Source organism: Amphiprion ocellaris, chromosome 14, assembly GCF_022539595.1.
Source record: "Amphiprion ocellaris isolate individual 3 ecotype Okinawa chromosome 14, ASM2253959v1, whole genome shotgun sequence".
Classification (NCBI taxonomy): Eukaryota; Metazoa; Chordata; class Actinopteri; family Pomacentridae; genus Amphiprion; species Amphiprion ocellaris.
The window spans coordinates 9,364,067-9,382,842 of NC_072779.1; the positions used below are offsets into that span (position 1 = coordinate 9,364,067).

Consider the following 18,776-nt stretch of genomic DNA (forward strand, 5'->3'; position numbering starts at 1 on the left):
TTTTTCCATTGTTTAAAATGTGCATGTTTGCAGGATAAAGTGCACATAATGAAAATGTAACACTATTCAGGTCAGTGTTTTAGTCTGAGATTTAAAGTCTAAGAAGAGAAACCTCAGAGCTGTTTGTGTTGTTAAAGTCCACAAACCAAAGAGAACCAGATTAAAACAAACAAGAGTGAACTTTACTTCAGTGAGCGGGTGGATAATAAACGTTGTGTCAATACTTTATAAGCTGCTGTTATCATCAGGTTTGTGTGTTTCCACGACGTTAAGTAATTCCGGTCCATAAAGTTAACCGAGGGGTTAACGTCAGCTCCTCCGGTAACAGCCCGGACTGCGGCTGCAGTCAAACAACCTCCAACTGACAACAGCTTTCAGGGAAACATGGCGACCCGAGTCCTTCAAAGAGTCGGCAAAGGCCTCAAACAGACGACTACTGGACTCCCGACGAACGGCCCGGTCACCGTCACGTTAAGGTTAGAGTTTTACAACCGGCGTTTACCGGTGCAGATGTTTAAATGCTACTTTTAACGTGTTTAGCTCAAGCTCGGTTCACACCAATGACAAACTCCAGGATGCTAGCTGGCTAAGCTAACGCTAAAGTGAACGCTAACGTATTGACGTTGGCTACGTTTACATCTGTGCAACGTAGCTAGCATTAGCCTTTTAGCTCCAAACTTGCTCACTTTCTGCTAATTTTTACCCTCCAGAATCACGGAGTTGTGAAGCAACTTATGCTACCAACTGTCCTTGTTTACTTAATACACTTTAAGAGGCAATGTGATGAAATAATACAAAATCACAACTGTGTTTCTGTCGGTCCCACTTCAACTTCAAGGTCAACACGCAATGAATCGCTGCACAGCGCAACTTGCTCTGATTAGTGAATGATTGAGTTTCCTCGCTGTTGCAACCGTGTATGTCTTGGATGAAGCTGCATTGTGGATATGGTTGTGCTTTAAATGCAGAGATGTGTATAAAACTGAGCTGCGTCTAGCTAATGCATTGTGTTTTAGTGTTTGCGTTAGAAGACAAAACTATCAGAGGTGGACTGCTTCCTGATACACAAAACTGGTTGGTGACACTTTAAAATCAAGTTCATCACTAGAAAACTAAATGCTGTGCATGTGGCAAGGCTGCTTAGAAGTTCACGTAGACTAATCCTGTGGTTATGTGCAGTATGTTCAGCTTATAGCCTCACTGCTGCTGGCCTCTGAGCTGCAGGACTGAGGTGGTCTTAAAGGATTTGCTCAAAGTTTGCTGCCACCATCATTTACAAGTTAACAGCGTCAACATGTACAGTGACACTGACCTGAGTCTAATGAAGGAGGCAAGCACATTTCATGACAAGTAAATTCTGTACTGTGTAATAAAGGCATAACAATTGCAGACGAAACACTGTTTTGTGATCAGTAATAGACTTCTGAGGCAGATATTGATAAGGACATTTCAAAGGTTTAAAACTATATATATAGAAGTTTGGGGTCACCCAGACAATTTCATGTTTTCCTTGAAAACTCAGTCTTTTATTTATGTGCTAACATAATTGCACAAGGCTTTTCTAATCATCAGTTAGCTGATTAGCTACCACAATGTACCATTAGAACACAGGAGTGATGGTTGCTGGAAATGGGCCTCTGTACCCCTATGGAGATATTTTTTCTTTTTTTCTATCAGCAGTCATATACACTGATAATGCATGCTCCCAATATATCAGTTAGCCATTTTTTAGCTTTGAGACCAAAATATGTAAAGGGTATCTTTGCCGAATACAAGCCTGGAAGGTCTCTTAAGTTCTGTATCGACTGGTCAGTTCAGACCAAACAAAGTGAAATAGTGTTTAGTCATTATGCTGCAAACTGCTTGAATCAGCTCCTTCTGGAACTTAGATTTGCCCCAAATGCAGCTACTTTTAACAATAAACTGAGGACTGTTCTTTTCTTCATTGATTTTACTTAATGACTATTATTACAAAGTCTAATCTAAACTCTATGAACTTTTATTTGACTTTTCAGCACTTCTGTTCACTTTATTTTAATTCATTTCTTTTATATTTTATTGTTCGCTTTATCTCTTACATGGCTTTTTTTTTGTCACTTTCGCCTCTTTTAGTTTTAATTATTGTGTTCATCTGTGTGCACCTCATTTAACTTGTCTGCACTGTTTAATTAACATAATTAGATTTTTTTTTCTCCATATTTGGTTTTGTTCTCTTTTTTTTTTGCCTTTAAAGCACTTTGAATAACGTTCAGTGACGTTTGCAAAGCTTGCGTTCATACAAAGGAAAATAATAGGAAAGATTCAACATTATTGAAAGAAGAAGGAATGCAATAAAAAGCACATTCACCTGGAGACCTAAAGGCAGGAAAAGATTACACAGCCGGAGCAAAACCATAAAGTGCACTCAAGGCTGTAAAATAGCAAACATAGTTGGACAGCTTTTCTGTTGGTGTTGGTGTTTAATTGCTGCATTGTGTATCAGAAGAAATGCCGGTTGTGTCTAACTTTTGTGTTTTGTTTCTCTCACAGGAGCCTCTCAGCATTCAGGGAAGACAGCTGGTTCAAATCTCTCTTTGTTAGAAAGGTCGACCCAAGAAAAGACGCTCACTCTCATCTGCTGGCCAAGAAAGAGGACAACAATCTCTACAAAATCCAGTGTATGTGCTGATGAGACTTCCTAGATAAAGATTGTCCTGATTGGGAATAAATCTGTTAAATGATCTGCTCTCTGCTCATGTTTGTTTCTTGCAGTTCACAATGTCAAGCCGGAGTGCCTTGATGCTTACAATAAACTCTGGTAAGAAATGTTTCTTCTTTAATTAACTTCATTCATATACTTTGTCAAAGCGTTTAATTTGTAAATCACACAGATATTTTGCATTTCCATACATTTGTGTGTGTTTCCTTAGTGAGGACGTCTTGCCTTCGATTCACGCTGACTCTGAATACCCTTGTGAACTTGTGGGAACCTGGAACACCTGGTACGGAGAGCAGGACCAGGCAGGTAAGAGGATACAGCAATCTAAAACACATGTACATTGTAAACCTGCATTTGAATTGCACTTAGCTGAATGATGAATGGCCTGTTAAATCAAACTAAATGCCCTTTATTTCAAACATTATTTCATTGACAAATGCAAGACGTGAGGATTTTATGACAAAAAAAATTACATTTTGAACAATGATTTATGTTATTACAACAGTTCCAACTTCTCAAATGTTGGGATTCTTTGCTGTTGTGTTTAAAGACCTCTACACACTGTGCGAATTTCAGCCGTCCCAGACCAAAGATAACAGTCGTGAGAGAAACAGTGTCAGAAATTTGGGGTGATCATCTCACAGTGTGATTGCTGCTGCGACCTACGTCAACTAACTAACCAATAGAAATGCAGGATGAAATGACGTACTGATCAGCACGACACTGGCACTAAACCCATATAGATGATTTGCGGCTACAATGGCAAAACACATCAAAAAAAGTATGTGGGATTTAAACAAAGAAGAAGTGTGTTTTGTTGGAAAATGACAGACCGTAAAAGTTAATGCAAACCTAAAATGCTACTAGTTGTTAACAAGTACTTACTTAAAGCTCCCTTTGCAAAATTGACATCCCAAATTGGCCTCCCTTTCCGAGCCACGACCGCATGCATGTTCTCCTCCTTCTCCTTTTTTGGGATTTCTCTCCAACCACATAAATGTCACAAGGGCGAGGGCTCCGTTCATGTTTCGCTGATTTCCCTTTGATTGTAGGTGCTCCATTTATGCTTCGATTGTTTTTTTTTCATGGATGGACGGCCCACACTTATGATGCTTTATTCTTGCATGTTCACGTCGACTCACGTACATCATAGGCTGGGATTCAGCTGCGTTTTCATCGTGCAATCTGCACAAAGCAAACTTCACGTCGTGCCCAAAGATTGTTAGATTCATGTCGTACAGTGTAGCAAGCTGTGATTTATATGATTGTTAAAATCGCACAGTGTCTAGAGGCTTTTATGTATAATTGAATAACATTTTGGGCTTTGAAGTTAGATTTTTTTCAGAATTAGCATTTTAGCAATTTACCTTTGGCTGTAAATACATGCTGAAAGATATTTTTCACAATTTTCTGACTTTTTTTAAATAAATACAACATAATTTATTCAGTTAAATGAATAATCGCCAGTAAAAATTCCATGTTTTTTTAACATATATAGTTTGAGCCCTGTGAGATACTAAACAAAATGATTTGAACTCTTAATTCACGTGGACTGTCTTAAGACAACCACAGATCAAAAAATATTATAACGTGTACATAATTTTTTTTGTCAAGTTTTAAAGTTGGACAGAACCGAATCGGTGGATAGATGTCCTTTAAGTTTGTTGCTGTAAATTCAGAATAGTGTGAAGTGTGCAGCATTTTACAAACTGTGTCTATCTCTTGTTATCTCAGGCTCCAAGGATATAAAGACAGAAATGTCCTGACAGCACTGCAGTTAGTCTCCTCCTCAGTGACACAAACCAGCACTTTCACAGCTTTTATATTTTAGCTAATTATAGCCGAGGCTGCATTGCACTTTTCCTGGCTGCTGTCCATCTTGTCCTTGTGGTGACATTTGTCATTCCTCAGCTGTCTCTAATGTCACAGTGCAGTGATGTTGGACAAGTTAGGAAAGAGAATCTAAAAGGCGGTATAAATACAACATGTATGTGAGCGTTGGAACATACAGAAGACTATTAGTACTAGTACACAGAAAACCCAGGGTGCTCTTTTGGTGTAACTCTTATAAATCAGCGTTTTCAGTGTAGATGTTTTGTGTATTTAGTTTTAAATTTGATCATTGGATTCAATATGTTTGTCTGCACTGTGGTGGAATTTATGATACTCAGGTTTAATATTAACATTTATACTTTGTATTGACAGAGTAAAGGCTTTTCAGCTTCTTGAAAAGGAAATTGTCTTCTCATTTCCCTAAAACACTAACCGTATAAACATATCCTAGCAGTGTTTTATGTGTTTTCCCTGCAGCACATTCTCACATTTTACGAGATGCAATTGTAGCGGTAACATGATGTAATTTCCTGTCATGTTTACTCGTTGACCAGAGATTCATGGCGTATAGACTGGATCTCATCATGCCAGCTCCACATCGCAGGTGGTGTTGAGAGAAAATTAACTACAGATGCTAATGTAAAGGAAGATCTATTCGAGAGCTGCATTATTTTTGGCTCTTCTGCTCCTTCTATTCTAGTTCACCTGTGGAGATATCGGGGAGGATACCCGGCTCTCACCGAAGTCATGAACAAACTCAGGCAGAATAAGGTAACGGGTGCTCGGATTAGTTCAGTTTGCTGGCAGCTGGTGACTGTAGGCCACCGTTTCTGGCAGCGCACCCCTCAAATTAGATCCACAGATCATTCCTCCATCCATGTGTTTCACAATCTTTATCTCTGATTTTCCAGCTCTTTGTTGTGATTGAACTTTTAATGCAGCTATCTTTAAAGCTTTTTCGCATAAAGTCAGTTGTGTGCTGTGGGTAAGGTAAGTGGACATAAGGGAACTGGTGCTGCCTTAATTAATGAATAATTATTTGGTTTTCCTTTGTCAAGTTTAAAGGATTCAACTAGCTTTTTGCGAAATTAGAAAAATAAAATCATTCAGAATAAATATTACTACAGTATTTGTAAATTGCAAATATATTTGTCCTGGCAATCTTGAAGTCTTTCAAAGGTTTATAACACGTCTGTTAAAGACAACCTCTAAACCTCCTAAACATATTCTAGGTCAAATAACTTCAGATCTTAGAAGAATTTATTCATATTCTTTGATTGACACAAGTTGATTTAGTGTTTTGTGACTGGATGCTAATCGCCCCAAACAGATTTGTGCAGTCATAAATGTTTTCTGTCTGTGTTACTACAGCTGTTATTATACCTTCTCATCAGAAGATGAGATGAAACCAGTCTAGCTGGATTTATTGTCATGATTAAATATTTTACAGATGCATTGTTTCATGGAGTTGCTGAGTGAAGCCGTGTTTACTGAGTGCTTTGTTCCTTTGCTTTGTCGTTGCTGTAGGCGTTTATGGACTACAGGAATGAGAGAGGAAAGATGCTGCTGTCTCGCAGGAACCAGCTGCTGCGTGAGTTCAGTTTCTGGAACGAACCCGTCCCTCGTCCAGGACCCAACATCTATGAGCTCCGTTCATACCAACTCAGGGTAACTTCAGTACTACATTCACCAGCTTCCTCCTGTTGTGCATAAACAGGTTTTGTTGTTGCTTTAGTGAACAGTCAGATAACCGACTGTCCATCTTTGCCATCTTCTCTTTCCTTTCTCAGCCAGGAACGATGATCGAGTGGGGAAACTACTGGTGAGGCACAACTTCTTTTTGTATGTTTTTAACATGTAGAATAAAAAGTCAGCAAACTGGATTTATTTTTAAATTAGCATGAGAAGCTCACCAGCTTTCAATTTTGTGCTAACTGCAGACTTACCATTTTTATGTGGCATTTATAAAATTTCCTCACGACTATTTTATTGGTTTTTCAGATTGTTGCAGATGAATATGAGTCAACGGTACTTTCTGGCAACACAATCAATGCATGACTCCTAAGCATGACCAGATATAACACGCATTAATTTATCAATTTCAAACATAAATTACCTGTTTGCTCTATATTTAATATATGAATGTTTCTGATTAAACTGATTGTAGCTGGGAAATTTACTCGTTAATGTGATAAAAACCAAACATGCTGGGAGGATTAAAACAATCCTGAAAATGTGATGTTCTAACCTGAAAGGAATTATTTCCACATCGGTGATTGCTGGTTTATTAAATTTCTTCGCTAGTGGTTTAATTGGTACAACCTGCTGATAACGAGCCATTTGCTGTTGTTTTCCTTCATGTGTGATCCTGGGTGCTTTGCAGGGCTCGTGCCATCGAGATTCGCCAGCAGAACCATGAGGCTGTGGGAGGCTTTTTCTCTCAGATTGGAAATCTCTACACTGTTCATCACTTATGGGGTGAGCAAGATAAATGAACTGTCCTGAGAACTGTAGAGAAAAATACATTCCTAAGGTAAACTTTAGAATAGGAAGTACATTTATAAATGCATCTTTGTGTTTAACTACAAAAATTTAGTTTACCGGGGACTGTTTTTTGTTGGGTTTTTTTTTCAAATCCTGCACCCACTTGATATGTGACCATTATGACCTGCTTCAACAAATATTCTGACCATTTACACCCACACAGGATCAGGTTTAGTTGATTTTGTGTCATCTCCTGTCCCTCAAAGACAACGTGATATTTTACTGTTGTACTGTTTTAATGCATACATTCCTCAGTAGTATCTTGTTTAATATGTTCAGGAAGAGTTGGTTTACATTTGGAGGAGAGCTTACATGAACTGGGAGAACAGCACAAGTGTTCCACATTTGTGCACGTTCTATATCAATACTTTACATATTTGTTGCAACATCTACGTTAGTAGCGACTCATAAATTTGCCTAAATGTCAGACTTGCCTTGCTTTGTTTTGGTGTTTGAAAAATCTGCTTTAATCTTCTATTCAACATCATACCACATGTTGACTCCATTCTTATGGTTAATGCTAAATCACAGGATCCTCAGTTTAAATTTAAAACCACTCGTTCCTGTGAAACCTGTAGTGCAGCCGTCAACAACCAAGTATCAGTGTGACTTTAGGAAACACACTGTAAGGTCATAGAAGTGATCCGTAAAACTTCATGAAAAAATGTTACTTTAGGTACAATGTATGGATTTGAGTGAAAACTGTACTTAACCATTTAAATCAAGTGTTGTGTATATATATATATGTGTGTGTGTGTGTGTGTGTGTGTGTGTGTGTGTGTGTGTGTGTGTGTGTGTGTGTGTGTGTGTGTGTGTGTGTGTGTGCATTTTCAGCTTACAAAGATCTGCAGTCCAGAGAAGACACCAGAAATGCAGCCTGGCAGCGTGAAGGCTGGGATGAGGTTGTTTATTACACGGGTAAGTTTTAGTTTCCAGTCTAATCTCTTCCTTTATGTACCTTTCTGACAGCATGGAGCAACGTTATTAAGAATCATTTGCAACTGGGTTTGTGCCATGTTGATGATGTTGACTCTTGGTGGAGTAACAAACAGCAATACAACAACACTAAAATATACATCTAAAAGTTAGTACGTAGAAATGTAAATAAAATGTCACCATGCAGCTAGGTAATAAAAGCCATTTTAAACAGAAAGTTTTTTGAGCTTTGATTTAAAAATGCCGAGGTCAGTGATGGTGCACATATCAAAAAGATTCTTATAGGATTCAAAGACAGAAAGAAGCAACTCCAACTCAACACAGTCATGAAATATTAACTAAATTAAAAGACTTAAGTTGTTTATTTGTCCGGGTTACTACAGTGTATGTACACGTTCCTGAAATCTGTTGTTTGTTGCTCCTCCACAGTCCCTCTTATTCAACACATGGAATCTAGAATAATGATTCCCATGAAGACTTCGCCCTTGAAGTAACCGCAGACATCGAGGGAAAGACTAAGCAGCCGCTGCAACTATTACACTGATGTGTAGAGAGTGTAACAACCATCGGAGTGTGCACTGCCAGGGATGTCGGCCTAACATAAAACACCTTTCTGTTTTCGTTTCCGTTCTATGTTTCTTTACTCCACTTTTCTGCGTGGGCCCTTTTTCAGATGAGGTCAAAATGATTTTCACCAAAACTGCCCCGTTACAGCAGTTATCGTGTTACTGATCCAGCCATGTGGTGTGTCTATGTGTATGTAGACGGTTTATAATTTGACACGTCCTCCTCTTCACTGACTGTCATTTAAAGTTTCAGATTTGAAATGTCTTATTTTCTTCTCTCATGGTAAATTTATAAAACTAGTGTCATCAGTGTTTGAGTGCTGGTCACAAAACCTTCAACTGTCTTAAAAAAAGTGACTAATATTTGTTGCACTAGACTTCAAATTAAACAAAAGTAACTGCCTCTGTAATTCACAACAAAAAACACTGCACCCAGAAGTCAGTATGAGGTGGATAAGTATCTTTTAAATATGAAATGTTACAGGTGGTGGTCAGTTTCACAGAGAAATGTGCTGTTTACAAATCTGTGCTCTGTAATTGACAGTAAAGATCATTTTAGAGCTTGTGATTTGGTGCCACAATCAGACTCCAACTTCGATTAGAAGCCCATCATGTGTCCACTCCAGATAATGTTTTATGTTTACATGGCTTTGATCCAGTCAACTGATTGTACCTGTAACCTGTCCAGTTGGCTGGACAAAGAAATTCATAAAAACCCTGTTATGAAGATGCACTCAAGTTAAAGTTCACAAACAATCACAGAGCAGAAGCTGGAAACTGATTCAGAACACATTTGTCTCTGTTAAACCGACCACATCCTTCTCTGATTTTAACATCATGACCCTTGTGATTCTCCCAGCTGTGAAGAGGAGGACAAGATGATTAAAATGATTAGTTCTGCTGCAGTCAGAAACATTTTCTAATCAGTATTTACATTACAAACTGCTGTACACCGTCTGGTTTGGCCTGTTCCTGTATCAAACAATTACTGTCAGCTGGGTGATTGTGTGCTCTAACTGAGATTAATGTGTTTTTTTTAAATGGGCAGATTGTAGATAAACGTAGCGGGTTTATTGACCGAGCCAGAGATGTGGTCATTCCTGTGTCTGTAAATGCGTGTGGTCTTTTAAAACTGTCTGATGTCGCTTCATAAGTGGACAGGAGGAGAGTGACATCTCAGTGTAGTAATTGTAACATGCAGTGCTTTATTGAGATTAGTTGTACATATTTAATTAAACTTCTGATGAAAACAGAAAAAAAGTCTTGGACTCCTTTTATCAGAGGGCAACTTTAGCTTTCAGTCTGTTCCAAGTTTGGGTTTTTGTTGTTTTGCAGGTGTCACTCAGGAGTAAATTTAATTTAGCTGAAACCCACTTTATTACATTTTAAGGAAATACTACACACAGTAAACAAAGAGGCAAACATCCAAGAGTGCAGTCACAACTCCTTATAAAGTGTTCCTGAGTTGAAACTATAGATAGGTATAAAAAATTAATTCGAACTGATCTATTTCCATATCAGACACTGAGAAGTGACACAACTTGTCCGGTAGGTGCGTAGTTTTAGGTGTGACTGACGCTGCCTTCACTGTATGTCGGAAATCTCTCAACTCCTTAAACCCCTTAAACCTGGACATCTGAGGAGAGAACCCCAGATCTCGGTAGTTTTTCTGTCCCTCAGAAAATGATTCAAATCTCATAACTGCTCTCTATGGATGTTAAAGAGGCATAGAGAGAAATGTTTTTATATCACTATCCTCTGAGCCATCTGATGATAAACAGAATGCATATTTTAATGCTAAAGGGAGACGCAGAAAACAAATTCAAGTGAAATTCAAACAGAAACATGGAACCAAGAGTACAAGAAGAGATGAGACCAGAAATAAAACTACAAAAATATGTCAGAATCAGAAAAACAACAATCACCATCACTAACCAGTACTTTTAAAGAAAGAACTCAAATCATATTTTATGTAACTTAATTTGTGGATTCAAAGCACTTCTCAGTGCAACACAAAGTTTTGTCAAATATTATATATTTGGGATATTTTTCTGGAACTTTAAAGGTGAACTTTTTCCTTTCACTTGCAGGTCTCCACCTTTATAGAGTCAGTGATTTGAGTCCCCTATTAAATAAAATTATTATTAAAAATGTAAAAACCCATTAATGACCTATTAGAAATAGACTGCACTGAATAAAAATAGAAATAAAACTGTCTGGTCTATCTCACTGGTTCTTAAATGTGCTGTAAGACACACTTTAACGTATAATTATAGATGTAAATTCAGGGTGCACAGGTCCTGTAATCACTGTGATATGAAAGTGGGTTAAACACAAGAAGAAAGTGGGACTTTACTTTGCCACAGTGTCTCAGATAGTACACTCATTTCCCTCTGAAATAACTTGAAAACTATGTAATTAAAAGGTTAAAATTTAAAGATTTGTGGACTAAGCATCTGGGTTTCCAGCTTGTGACTCTTAATAGCATTGCCTGTAATGATGGAATTTGTCAGTGTTTATTTTTATATCTGTTTAATGAAATGTGAAGCGAGGAATCAACTCTACAAAATATATTTTAAATAAAGGACATTTAAGTGTGCACACACTGGTTTTAAAAAAGCTACTGGTGTTCAGGGGGTGATTTAATATTTAGCTGATAGTCCTTTTTATGTTTTTGTTTTTGTTTTTAATCAGTTTTTATGTTGCTACTTAAAAAGTGTAATTGGGGTGGAACATTGCTACTCACTGCAGTGTTTCTTACCCTGAATTTATATTAACACTAATGCTGCTTTCACGTCTCTTTTGGGGAAGCTGAGTCACTCTAAAGCCCATATATCTCTATGAGTTGGTGCAACCTCACGACTGTTTTATACTACTGTGAACGAGGAGTTTGGAGAAGCGGAATGTCCGAGCCTCGACTGGTTCCCTGAAGGCATCAGCAGAACACGTGTTGGAGCCTTCTGGAAAGCGACTCTCCTTTCGAGAGCGTCCGAGCCCGAGCAGAGCGGACTCCCTGCCGGCGACACTTTCTACTTTGACTTCGCTGGTTGTGCTGCTTCGCCATGGCTGCCGTAAAAGCGCTGAACCCAAAAGCAGAGGTGGCCAGGGCCCAGGCCGCCCTGGCGGTCAACATCAGTGCCGCCCGGGGGCTGCAGGACGTGCTGCGGAGCAACCTGGGACCGAAAGGGACCATGAAGATGTGAGTGCCGCCGGAGCCCTTTGTGCAGCATGCGTGCTATGCTAACTTTGCTAAGTGGCTAACATTAGCCGTAATTCGCCGGCAGACTGTCGGTGCAGGTCGCCGTTTGTCACCACAAGAGTCTGTGTGCTTGAGAATTAAAAATCCCCCCATTTGTTTTGACAAAGTATTCAACCAAACCACGGTTAATTCAGCCGAGGCCTCCCTCTGCTTAGCGGATTTTCCCGGCGCACGTTGCCCTGCCCAGTCATCGTCATCATCCGACTGACAACCGCCGAGCTAACGTTAGCATGTTAGCATCAGCCGGCTAGCAGCTTATGCTAACTCACGTTGGCGTCGCAGAAGTCTGAATCAAAAAGTTAGCTTTGCTTTAACGTTAGCGGGAAAAGTTAACGGGACTATTTAGCGACTGACATACTTGATAGCTGCTAACATGTTAATGTTAGTTGCTGCTTAGCGACGAACCAGCCGGATAATTAAAGGAGTCATGCAGATAGAAGCTAACGGTTATAATCTCTACATGTCAGTTGGTGAACAAACTGCACACTGTCGTTAATGGTCAAGCTAGGATGGGCTAAAAACGTTCACTTTTCGTTGCCAACTGTGGACAAACTGCACACAAGCCGGCTTTAGGTTGTAGTGTAGCTTTTTTCTTTGCCCAGTCAACATTAACCCTTCTGTGGCTGTTTGGACCCGCAGGCTGGTGTCTGGAGCCGGAGACATAAAGCTGACCAAAGATGGAAACGTCTTGTTACACGAGATGGTAAGGAAGTGCTGAGATGTGATACATTTATTCTGTCTCTGAACTGTTTTGCTCTGATTGTTGTGCCTTTTTTAGTGACAATGAGAGTGACCACACCCCTGATGTGTATGGATGTAATTCAAGCCTGTTTTAATATCAAAAACTGAAAGCAGTTATCTGTTATATCTGTGATTAAATAACTTACTAGTAGTATTAGGAATGAAGCTGCAATACTCGTCTTGGTAAAGCAAAAATAGTGCAAAATAAATTTACTATTGCCTTATTTTGTTATATGAAGTTATAGTCCCACAAACTCATAATTTATTCTAAGAAATATTGATGAAATTAAAGTTACCAACGTTAAATCTTTAGCATCAACCTTGGAGCATGTTGTGTAATGAGTATGAATACATTTGGATCTACATGATTTAGTTTTTTTCAATGGCAAAGACCAGTGTGTGTCTATAAATGTGTGCACACATTGATTTATATAGCCCTGCATGTCTGTCTGTCCATGTCTGGGTATGTTTTGGAGTTCATACAGCACTTGACAATTGTCCTATGTGCTCAAAAGAGATAATTCAATTGTAATGATTTGAGAAAAAAATGTTTTTCAAAGCATGGAAGTTCAATCCTGATCCCAGAATTAGTAGGTTGACACTCAATATGAACCAACCAGCTTTTCATTGTTGTTATGTACTCAGACAAAAGCTCTGGAAAAACAAAAATAATAATAATTTAGTGGTTTTCTGTCTTCTTTTGATCACTGCAATCATTTTTCTTGACTTTTGGTTAAACAACCCAATGCAATTGAAGATAACACACTGGATTCTGTAAAATTGTGTTTGGCATTTTTTTCATAATTGTTTTTTGACATATTGGTCAACAAATTAACTGACCTGTCAATAAAATAATCTGCATCTTAACTGATAGTGAAAGTAGTGATTAGCTGTCATGACTTGACTGTGATGCTTTTGGATAACCACTACAATGATGGTCTTATTTTTTTTTAAATTACTGCTAATTTTTTAATCTTCTTGTCAACCTGTTTTTCTTTCAGCAAATCCAACACCCGACAGCGTCACTGATTGCTAAGGTCGCCACGGCGCAGGATGACATCACAGGAGACGGAACCACCTCCAACGTCCTCATCATCGGTGAACTGCTGAAACAGGCTGACCTCTACGTGTCAGAGGTAAAACACAAACACTTCAGGGTGCAGAATCACAGGCCTGTACTCCAGCACTGTTCATGGGGAGTCATTTTATTCTCCTGGTGGATTAGTTTGGAGTTTTAATTTAGTTTTGCAACTGAATTTCCTCCTAAATGGAAGCGATCTCTGTCTATAACTCCCTTTTTGATTCTGTTCTGCAGGGTCTTCATCCAAGAATCATCGCTGAGGGCTTTGAGGCAGCGAAGGAGAAAGCCTTGGCTGTTCTGGAGGACGTGAAAGTGACTCGGGAAATGGACAGAGAGACTCTCATCAACGTCGCACGCACCTCCCTCAGGACCAAGGTCCACACAGAGCTGGCAGACCTGCTCACTGAGGTGAGGCGTTGGAGAACAGAGCTCAGTGTATGCAGAGCTGAGGCTCTGTATATTCATTCATCTGATGATCCAAACAAGGAACTCTTAATATAGAAGCTTTAACCTTTAATTGTCTGCAGGCTGTGGTAGATGCTGTTCTCGCCATCGCTAAACCCAACGAACCCATCGACCTGTACATGGTGGAAATCATGGAGATGAAGCACAAGACCGACTGCGACACACAGTGAGTTTTAATACAGACGCCGAACAAAAGGCTCTTTGTCTCTTTCTGGTGGAATCTAAATGCTGCGTCTTTCTTCCTCAGACTGATCAGAGGTTTGGTGCTGGACCACGGCGCCCGACACCCAGACATGAAGAAGAGGGTGGAGGATGCCTACGTGCTGACGTGCAACGTCTCTTTGGAGTATGAAAAGACGGAGGTCAACTCTGGCTTCTTCTACAAGAGTGCCGAGGAGAGGGAGAAGCTTGTGGCTGCGGAGAGGAAGTTCATCGAGGACCGTGTGCAAAAGATCATCGCCCTGAAGAACAAAGTTTGTCCCAACGGGGAAAAGGGATTTGTCGTCATTAACCAGAAGGTATGCTGGAAGAGGAGCAATGCTGTAGGACAGTGTCAAACTCATTCTAGTTCAGGGGCCACATTGAAGCCAATTTGATCTCCAGTGGGCCAGACCAGTAAAATCACAGCATAATAACCTATAAATAACCAGAATTCCAAATGTTTCCTTTGTTTTTGTGCAAAAAAGTACATTCTGAAAATATTCACATTTATGGAATTATCTTTAACAAAACAGTATGAACAACCTGAGATTCCTTAAGGAAAATAAGTTCAATTTCAACAACATTTGTGTGTTTGACACCACTGTTGTATAAGAATAACTGCGGGCTTGTATCATTGTAGTTAGTTCAGTGCAACATTTTTAAGAAGTACCTCTGCCAGTCGCACCAAACAGAGGCTATACATTAGTCCAGTAAAGGTAAATGCAAAAACATCACACTCCTATTTAAGTAGGTCTGTGTTACTTACAGACTCTCTGTATTAACACACAAGCCTTTTTATGTTAAAATAAAAGCTTAAGTGGTTCTGTTATGTGCACAGTGAACACCCAAGGATGCTAACGTAGCTCTCCCTGGTCTTTTATAACTGTGCGATAGTAACTCTGATCTGTACCTCTGCATTAGGAGAGCTTGTTCCTCCCCTACATGTATTCAGCGGATCAGAATAATCTTTGCAGAAGTGACATAAGTAAATTATTTCTAGATTTGATGATCATAAATTGAACTTTTGCTCTTGTTTTTTCTCTGAATGGTGTAGGGTATTGACCCATTTTCCCTGGACGCCCTCGCCAAGGAAGGCATTGTTGCTCTGCGCAGGGCGAAGAGGAGGAACATGGAGAGGTAAGAAATGAGTATATTTTCCATGCTACAAGTATAATTGCGCTTTATTTAAACTAAGATGTTGCAGTTTTTTACTGTGAATGCCTGTACAGAATTTACTTCAATGTCTGAAATAGTGTAAATTGGAAATTGCACAAAATGAGCTTGTTATGAACTACTGACTATTACTGTCATTACCTTCAGAACTGTGACTACCTGCACAGCTCTCATGTTGTCATTAGCATATTTCTCTCGCTAAGCCAGAAGGGAGCATCCTTCAGCCTGCTCAGACTCTTGATGCTTCCAGCTGTTACATTAGGGCCAGTTCATGCTTTCCTTGTCCATGTGTGCAGTCTGATGTTCAGTGTATGCTTTCTGTTCATAATATGGTCACAATGCCTCTCATATTGAACATATTAAAACAAACAGGGCAGTTCTACAGGATATAGCAGCTACTTACAGAGCTACTAGCATCAGTGAATTTTTCTGAGGTGTACTGAATGTATAACTTCCAACTGTGTTTAGGCGATCAGGTTCAAATCAAAGCTTCTCCAAAGTGTAGCAGCGACCGCTTTATTTACAAAGCTTTGAATGATGAACTATAAAAGTTTGGATGACCAAGAATCTCCTTGTACCGTCATTTCTTTACATTTGTTTTGAGCACCATTTGTCTTCCTTGCACATGCGACAGTCAACATGCTCGCTGTGTGGACAGTCTCACATTTTGGGCTGTAATGGACGTCTGCATAGGCTTCAGAGGAAACTGGCAGATTTCGGTTGAAGACAAATTTTATATCAGACATTTCCAGAAAGAATAAGTTGGTGTTTAGTGACGAGCACAGGATGCATGTTACATAACAACAAGGAAACTTCATACCCCTGGATGGCACACTTACGTAAGAGTTGACAAGACCACTGATCACAACGTTTCAGTGCTCAAACTTCATTATAGGTTTTGATCAATTTCCCTGTCAGAGAGCCATAGGTGTGGTACTTTCAGTAGACCTCAGTTATATAATGTGGAATCAGGAAACAGATACTCAGCTACTTGTTGTTTTTCAGTTAAGTCATAAATCACATCAAGGAACTGAATTATACTCACAGTTTGTTGTTCCTTTGGCAGGCTCACTCTCGCTTGTGGTGGCATCGCCATGAATTCAGTTGATGACCTCACACTCGAGTGCTTAGGACAGGCTGGGCTGGTTTATGAACACACACTGGTGAGTAGCTGTCGGTATCCTTCTTGGTATTTCTTTGTCTTTTAAACCTAAAAAGCTAATGTTAAATAAACTCCATGACTTTCTTCAAATGTGCAGTTTAGGCAGGATTTTTTTACATCTCCAATGTTTGCAGGGAGAAGAGAAATACACATTCATTGAGAAGTGTGGAAACCCTCGCTCTGTTACGCTGCTGGTGAAGGGCCCCAACAAACACACCCTCACACAGATCAAAGATGCAGTAAGGGATGGTCTGCGGGCAGTCAAGAACGCTATCGAAGATGGTAAGATGCTTTGAATAGACGTGCTGTGGTCATCTGGCTGTTTAAATGACTTCAGTATAACCACTTTGAAATTTTGGTCAGTTTATTTATTTTCGGTAAAATGTAGTTTGTCTCATTTGCACAGCGAACACCCAGAGATGCTACCGTGGCTCTCTCTGGCCTATAATGTCTGTGCTACACTAACTCTGATCTTTTCCTCTGCATTAGGAGAGTTTTGTCTCTCCTACATGTATTCAGTTGATCAGAACATTCTCCTGTGTTTCTTGGAGCCAATAATTCATTTTGTTGTAGACCTGCTGTTATTTCCTCCCTGAGGCGATGCAGCTGAATTGAATTTCTTTCTTTTTGTCTCTTCAGGAAGCGTTGTGTCCGGTGCAGGTGCATTTGAGGTCGCTGTGGCAGACGCTCTGGTAAAGCACAAGCCCAACGTGAAAGGCAGAGCCCAGCTGGGAGTCCAGGCGTTTGCAGATGCTCTCCTCGTCATCCCCAAGGTGAGGGATTTTTACGCTCCTCCCAGACTTTTAGTGTTTGGTTTCCTTTTGCCCCATAGAAAACTGTCAGGAAAATACTTCAGTGGAGTCCTGATTCTCCAAATTAATACTCAGTTGTCTCTCAAGTCAAAGTGAATGTTTTACTTGTGCAAGGAATCAACCTGCACAGAACATAGTCTGGGCAGGCGACTGACAATATAAAGAAACAGTTGAGCTTTTGTACAGCATGTAAAGAAGTTACGTTACCATGAGTTACAGGACGTTTGTTTCACAGTGGTATTATCAGTTTGAGCAGCCAGCTTGCAAAACCAACTTGTTATATTTTCATGGTCAAAGTTAATCATGGAAATTTACTGAGTGCATTGGGTTACAAGAGTTCACACTGAATCAGTTATACAGTAGTTTGAAATCATAAAGAGCATTTAATCATAACATTATTATAATTTAGAACAAAAACTCGATATTATTTGTTGTCCTTCTGTAGAAGTTGTACATTAGATGGGAAAATTTGTTAAACTAATTCATTTTCTGCATCTTCCTTTGCAGGTTTTGGCCCAGAACTCTGGTTATGATCCACAGGAGACCCTGCTGAAGCTGCAGACAGAGTACAAAGAGTCTGGTCAGCTAGTTGGAGTCGACCTCAGCACAGGTCCGAATTATTAAGTGTTGAGAACTTTAGTCTCTTCAGCAAAGGTTTACGGCCAGAATGGCAATGAAATGACAGAATCACATGCTTGTTTTTTGTTTTTCAGGGGAACCAATGGTGGCAGGAGACGCTGGTGTTTGGGATAATTACAGCGTCAAGAAGCAGCTTCTCCATTCATGGTGAGATTATTCAAACTATACAAGGTCAGTGGAGTATTTTGAATTGTCCTCATCGGTCTCTAAACATCGCTCTGTATTTTCTTCACAGCACGGTGATCGCCAGCAACATCTTGTTGGTGGACGAGATCATGCGAGCTGGAATGTCTTCTCTCAAAGGTTAAAGGTCACGTGAAGAAGCTGCAGCTGTTATCATGCTCACAGGGATAGTTGTTTACCTGGTGGTTCAGTCAACATGTTCCTGCTCCCAGCACTCTGAAGCACCCCAGTCTGATGGACAGTCCGCTGCAAACATCCTCGGCATCCATCACAGCGTCTGTCAGAAATCATCGTTATGCTAGTCATGGATTCTTTTTCATGGATTTGTCAACGCCTCCCTCCAAAATGATTGGTTTATTTATGAGATTTTGTTAAAAGCACTGACCTCTGCCACTCAGTTTTGTTTCTACCCATTAAAAGGTTTTCTCGGCTCTTGAAAAGATTTGGTTGTTTTTCTGTGAAGCGTGAATGGATTCATGAAAT

At 39.7% G+C, this 18,776-nt stretch overlaps 2 protein-coding genes and 2 non-coding genes across 4 annotated transcripts; all 4 read left to right on the forward strand.

Moving 5' to 3' along the window:
* The first annotated feature begins 302 nt into the window (after nucleotides 1–302).
* Nucleotides 303–9,837, forward strand: LOC111587401 (protein NipSnap homolog 2-like). Its single transcript, XM_023297342.3, has 10 exons — nucleotides 303–476; nucleotides 2,530–2,657; nucleotides 2,752–2,797; nucleotides 2,910–3,004; nucleotides 5,232–5,302; nucleotides 6,059–6,199; nucleotides 6,322–6,353; nucleotides 6,915–7,009; nucleotides 7,910–7,993; nucleotides 8,441–9,837. Exons 1-10 carry the CDS (start codon nucleotides 385–387, stop codon nucleotides 8,503–8,505), a joined length of 849 nt encoding a protein of 282 aa, XP_023153110.1. The 5' UTR covers nucleotides 303–384; the 3' UTR covers nucleotides 8,506–9,837.
* Nucleotides 9,838–11,544: 1,707 nt separating this feature from the next.
* Nucleotides 11,545–18,733, forward strand: cct6a (chaperonin containing TCP1, subunit 6A (zeta 1)). The gene is made up of 13 exons (XM_023297328.3): nucleotides 11,545–11,776; nucleotides 12,476–12,539; nucleotides 13,579–13,713; nucleotides 13,893–14,066; nucleotides 14,186–14,289; nucleotides 14,371–14,641; nucleotides 15,379–15,461; nucleotides 16,564–16,660; nucleotides 16,794–16,941; nucleotides 17,299–17,432; nucleotides 17,979–18,081; nucleotides 18,185–18,257; nucleotides 18,346–18,733. The coding sequence occupies exons 1-13, from the start codon at nucleotides 11,640–11,642 to the stop codon at nucleotides 18,416–18,418; spliced, it is 1,596 nt and encodes a 531-aa protein (XP_023153096.2). The 5' UTR covers nucleotides 11,545–11,639; the 3' UTR covers nucleotides 18,419–18,733.
* Nucleotides 15,155–15,291, forward strand: LOC111587418 (small nucleolar RNA SNORA22). The gene has a single exon (XR_002748076.1). It is a non-coding gene; the product is annotated as a small nucleolar RNA SNORA22 (small nucleolar RNA).
* LOC111587417 (small nucleolar RNA SNORA22) lies at nucleotides 17,058–17,193 on the forward strand. The gene has a single exon (XR_002748075.1). It is a non-coding gene; the product is annotated as a small nucleolar RNA SNORA22 (small nucleolar RNA).
* Nucleotides 18,734–18,776: the final 43 nt, after the last annotated feature.

What these genes read in the sequence shown, in the direction of transcription:
- LOC111587401 (XM_023297342.3), top strand. Translation starts at nt 385, where the DNA reads ATGGCGACCCGAGTCCTTCAAAGAGTCGGCAAAGGCCTCAAACAGACG. An exon ending in CCGGTCACCGTCACGTTAAG is followed by an intron (nt 477 to 2,529) that starts GTTAGAGTTTTA and finishes TTTCTCTCACAG; the next exon opens with GAGCCTCTCAGCATTCAGGG. An exon ending in CACTGTTCATCACTTATGGG is followed by an intron (nt 7,010 to 7,909) that starts GTGAGCAAGATA and finishes GTGCATTTTCAG; the next exon opens with CTTACAAAGATCTGCAGTCC.
- cct6a (XM_023297328.3), top strand. Translation starts at nt 11,640, where the DNA reads ATGGCTGCCGTAAAAGCGCTGAACCCAAAAGCAGAGGTGGCCAGGGCC. An exon ending in ACGTCTTGTTACACGAGATG is followed by an intron (nt 12,540 to 13,578) that starts GTAAGGAAGTGC and finishes TTTTTCTTTCAG; the next exon opens with CAAATCCAACACCCGACAGC. An exon ending in AAGACCGACTGCGACACACA is followed by an intron (nt 14,290 to 14,370) that starts GTGAGTTTTAAT and finishes TTTCTTCCTCAG; the next exon opens with ACTGATCAGAGGTTTGGTGC.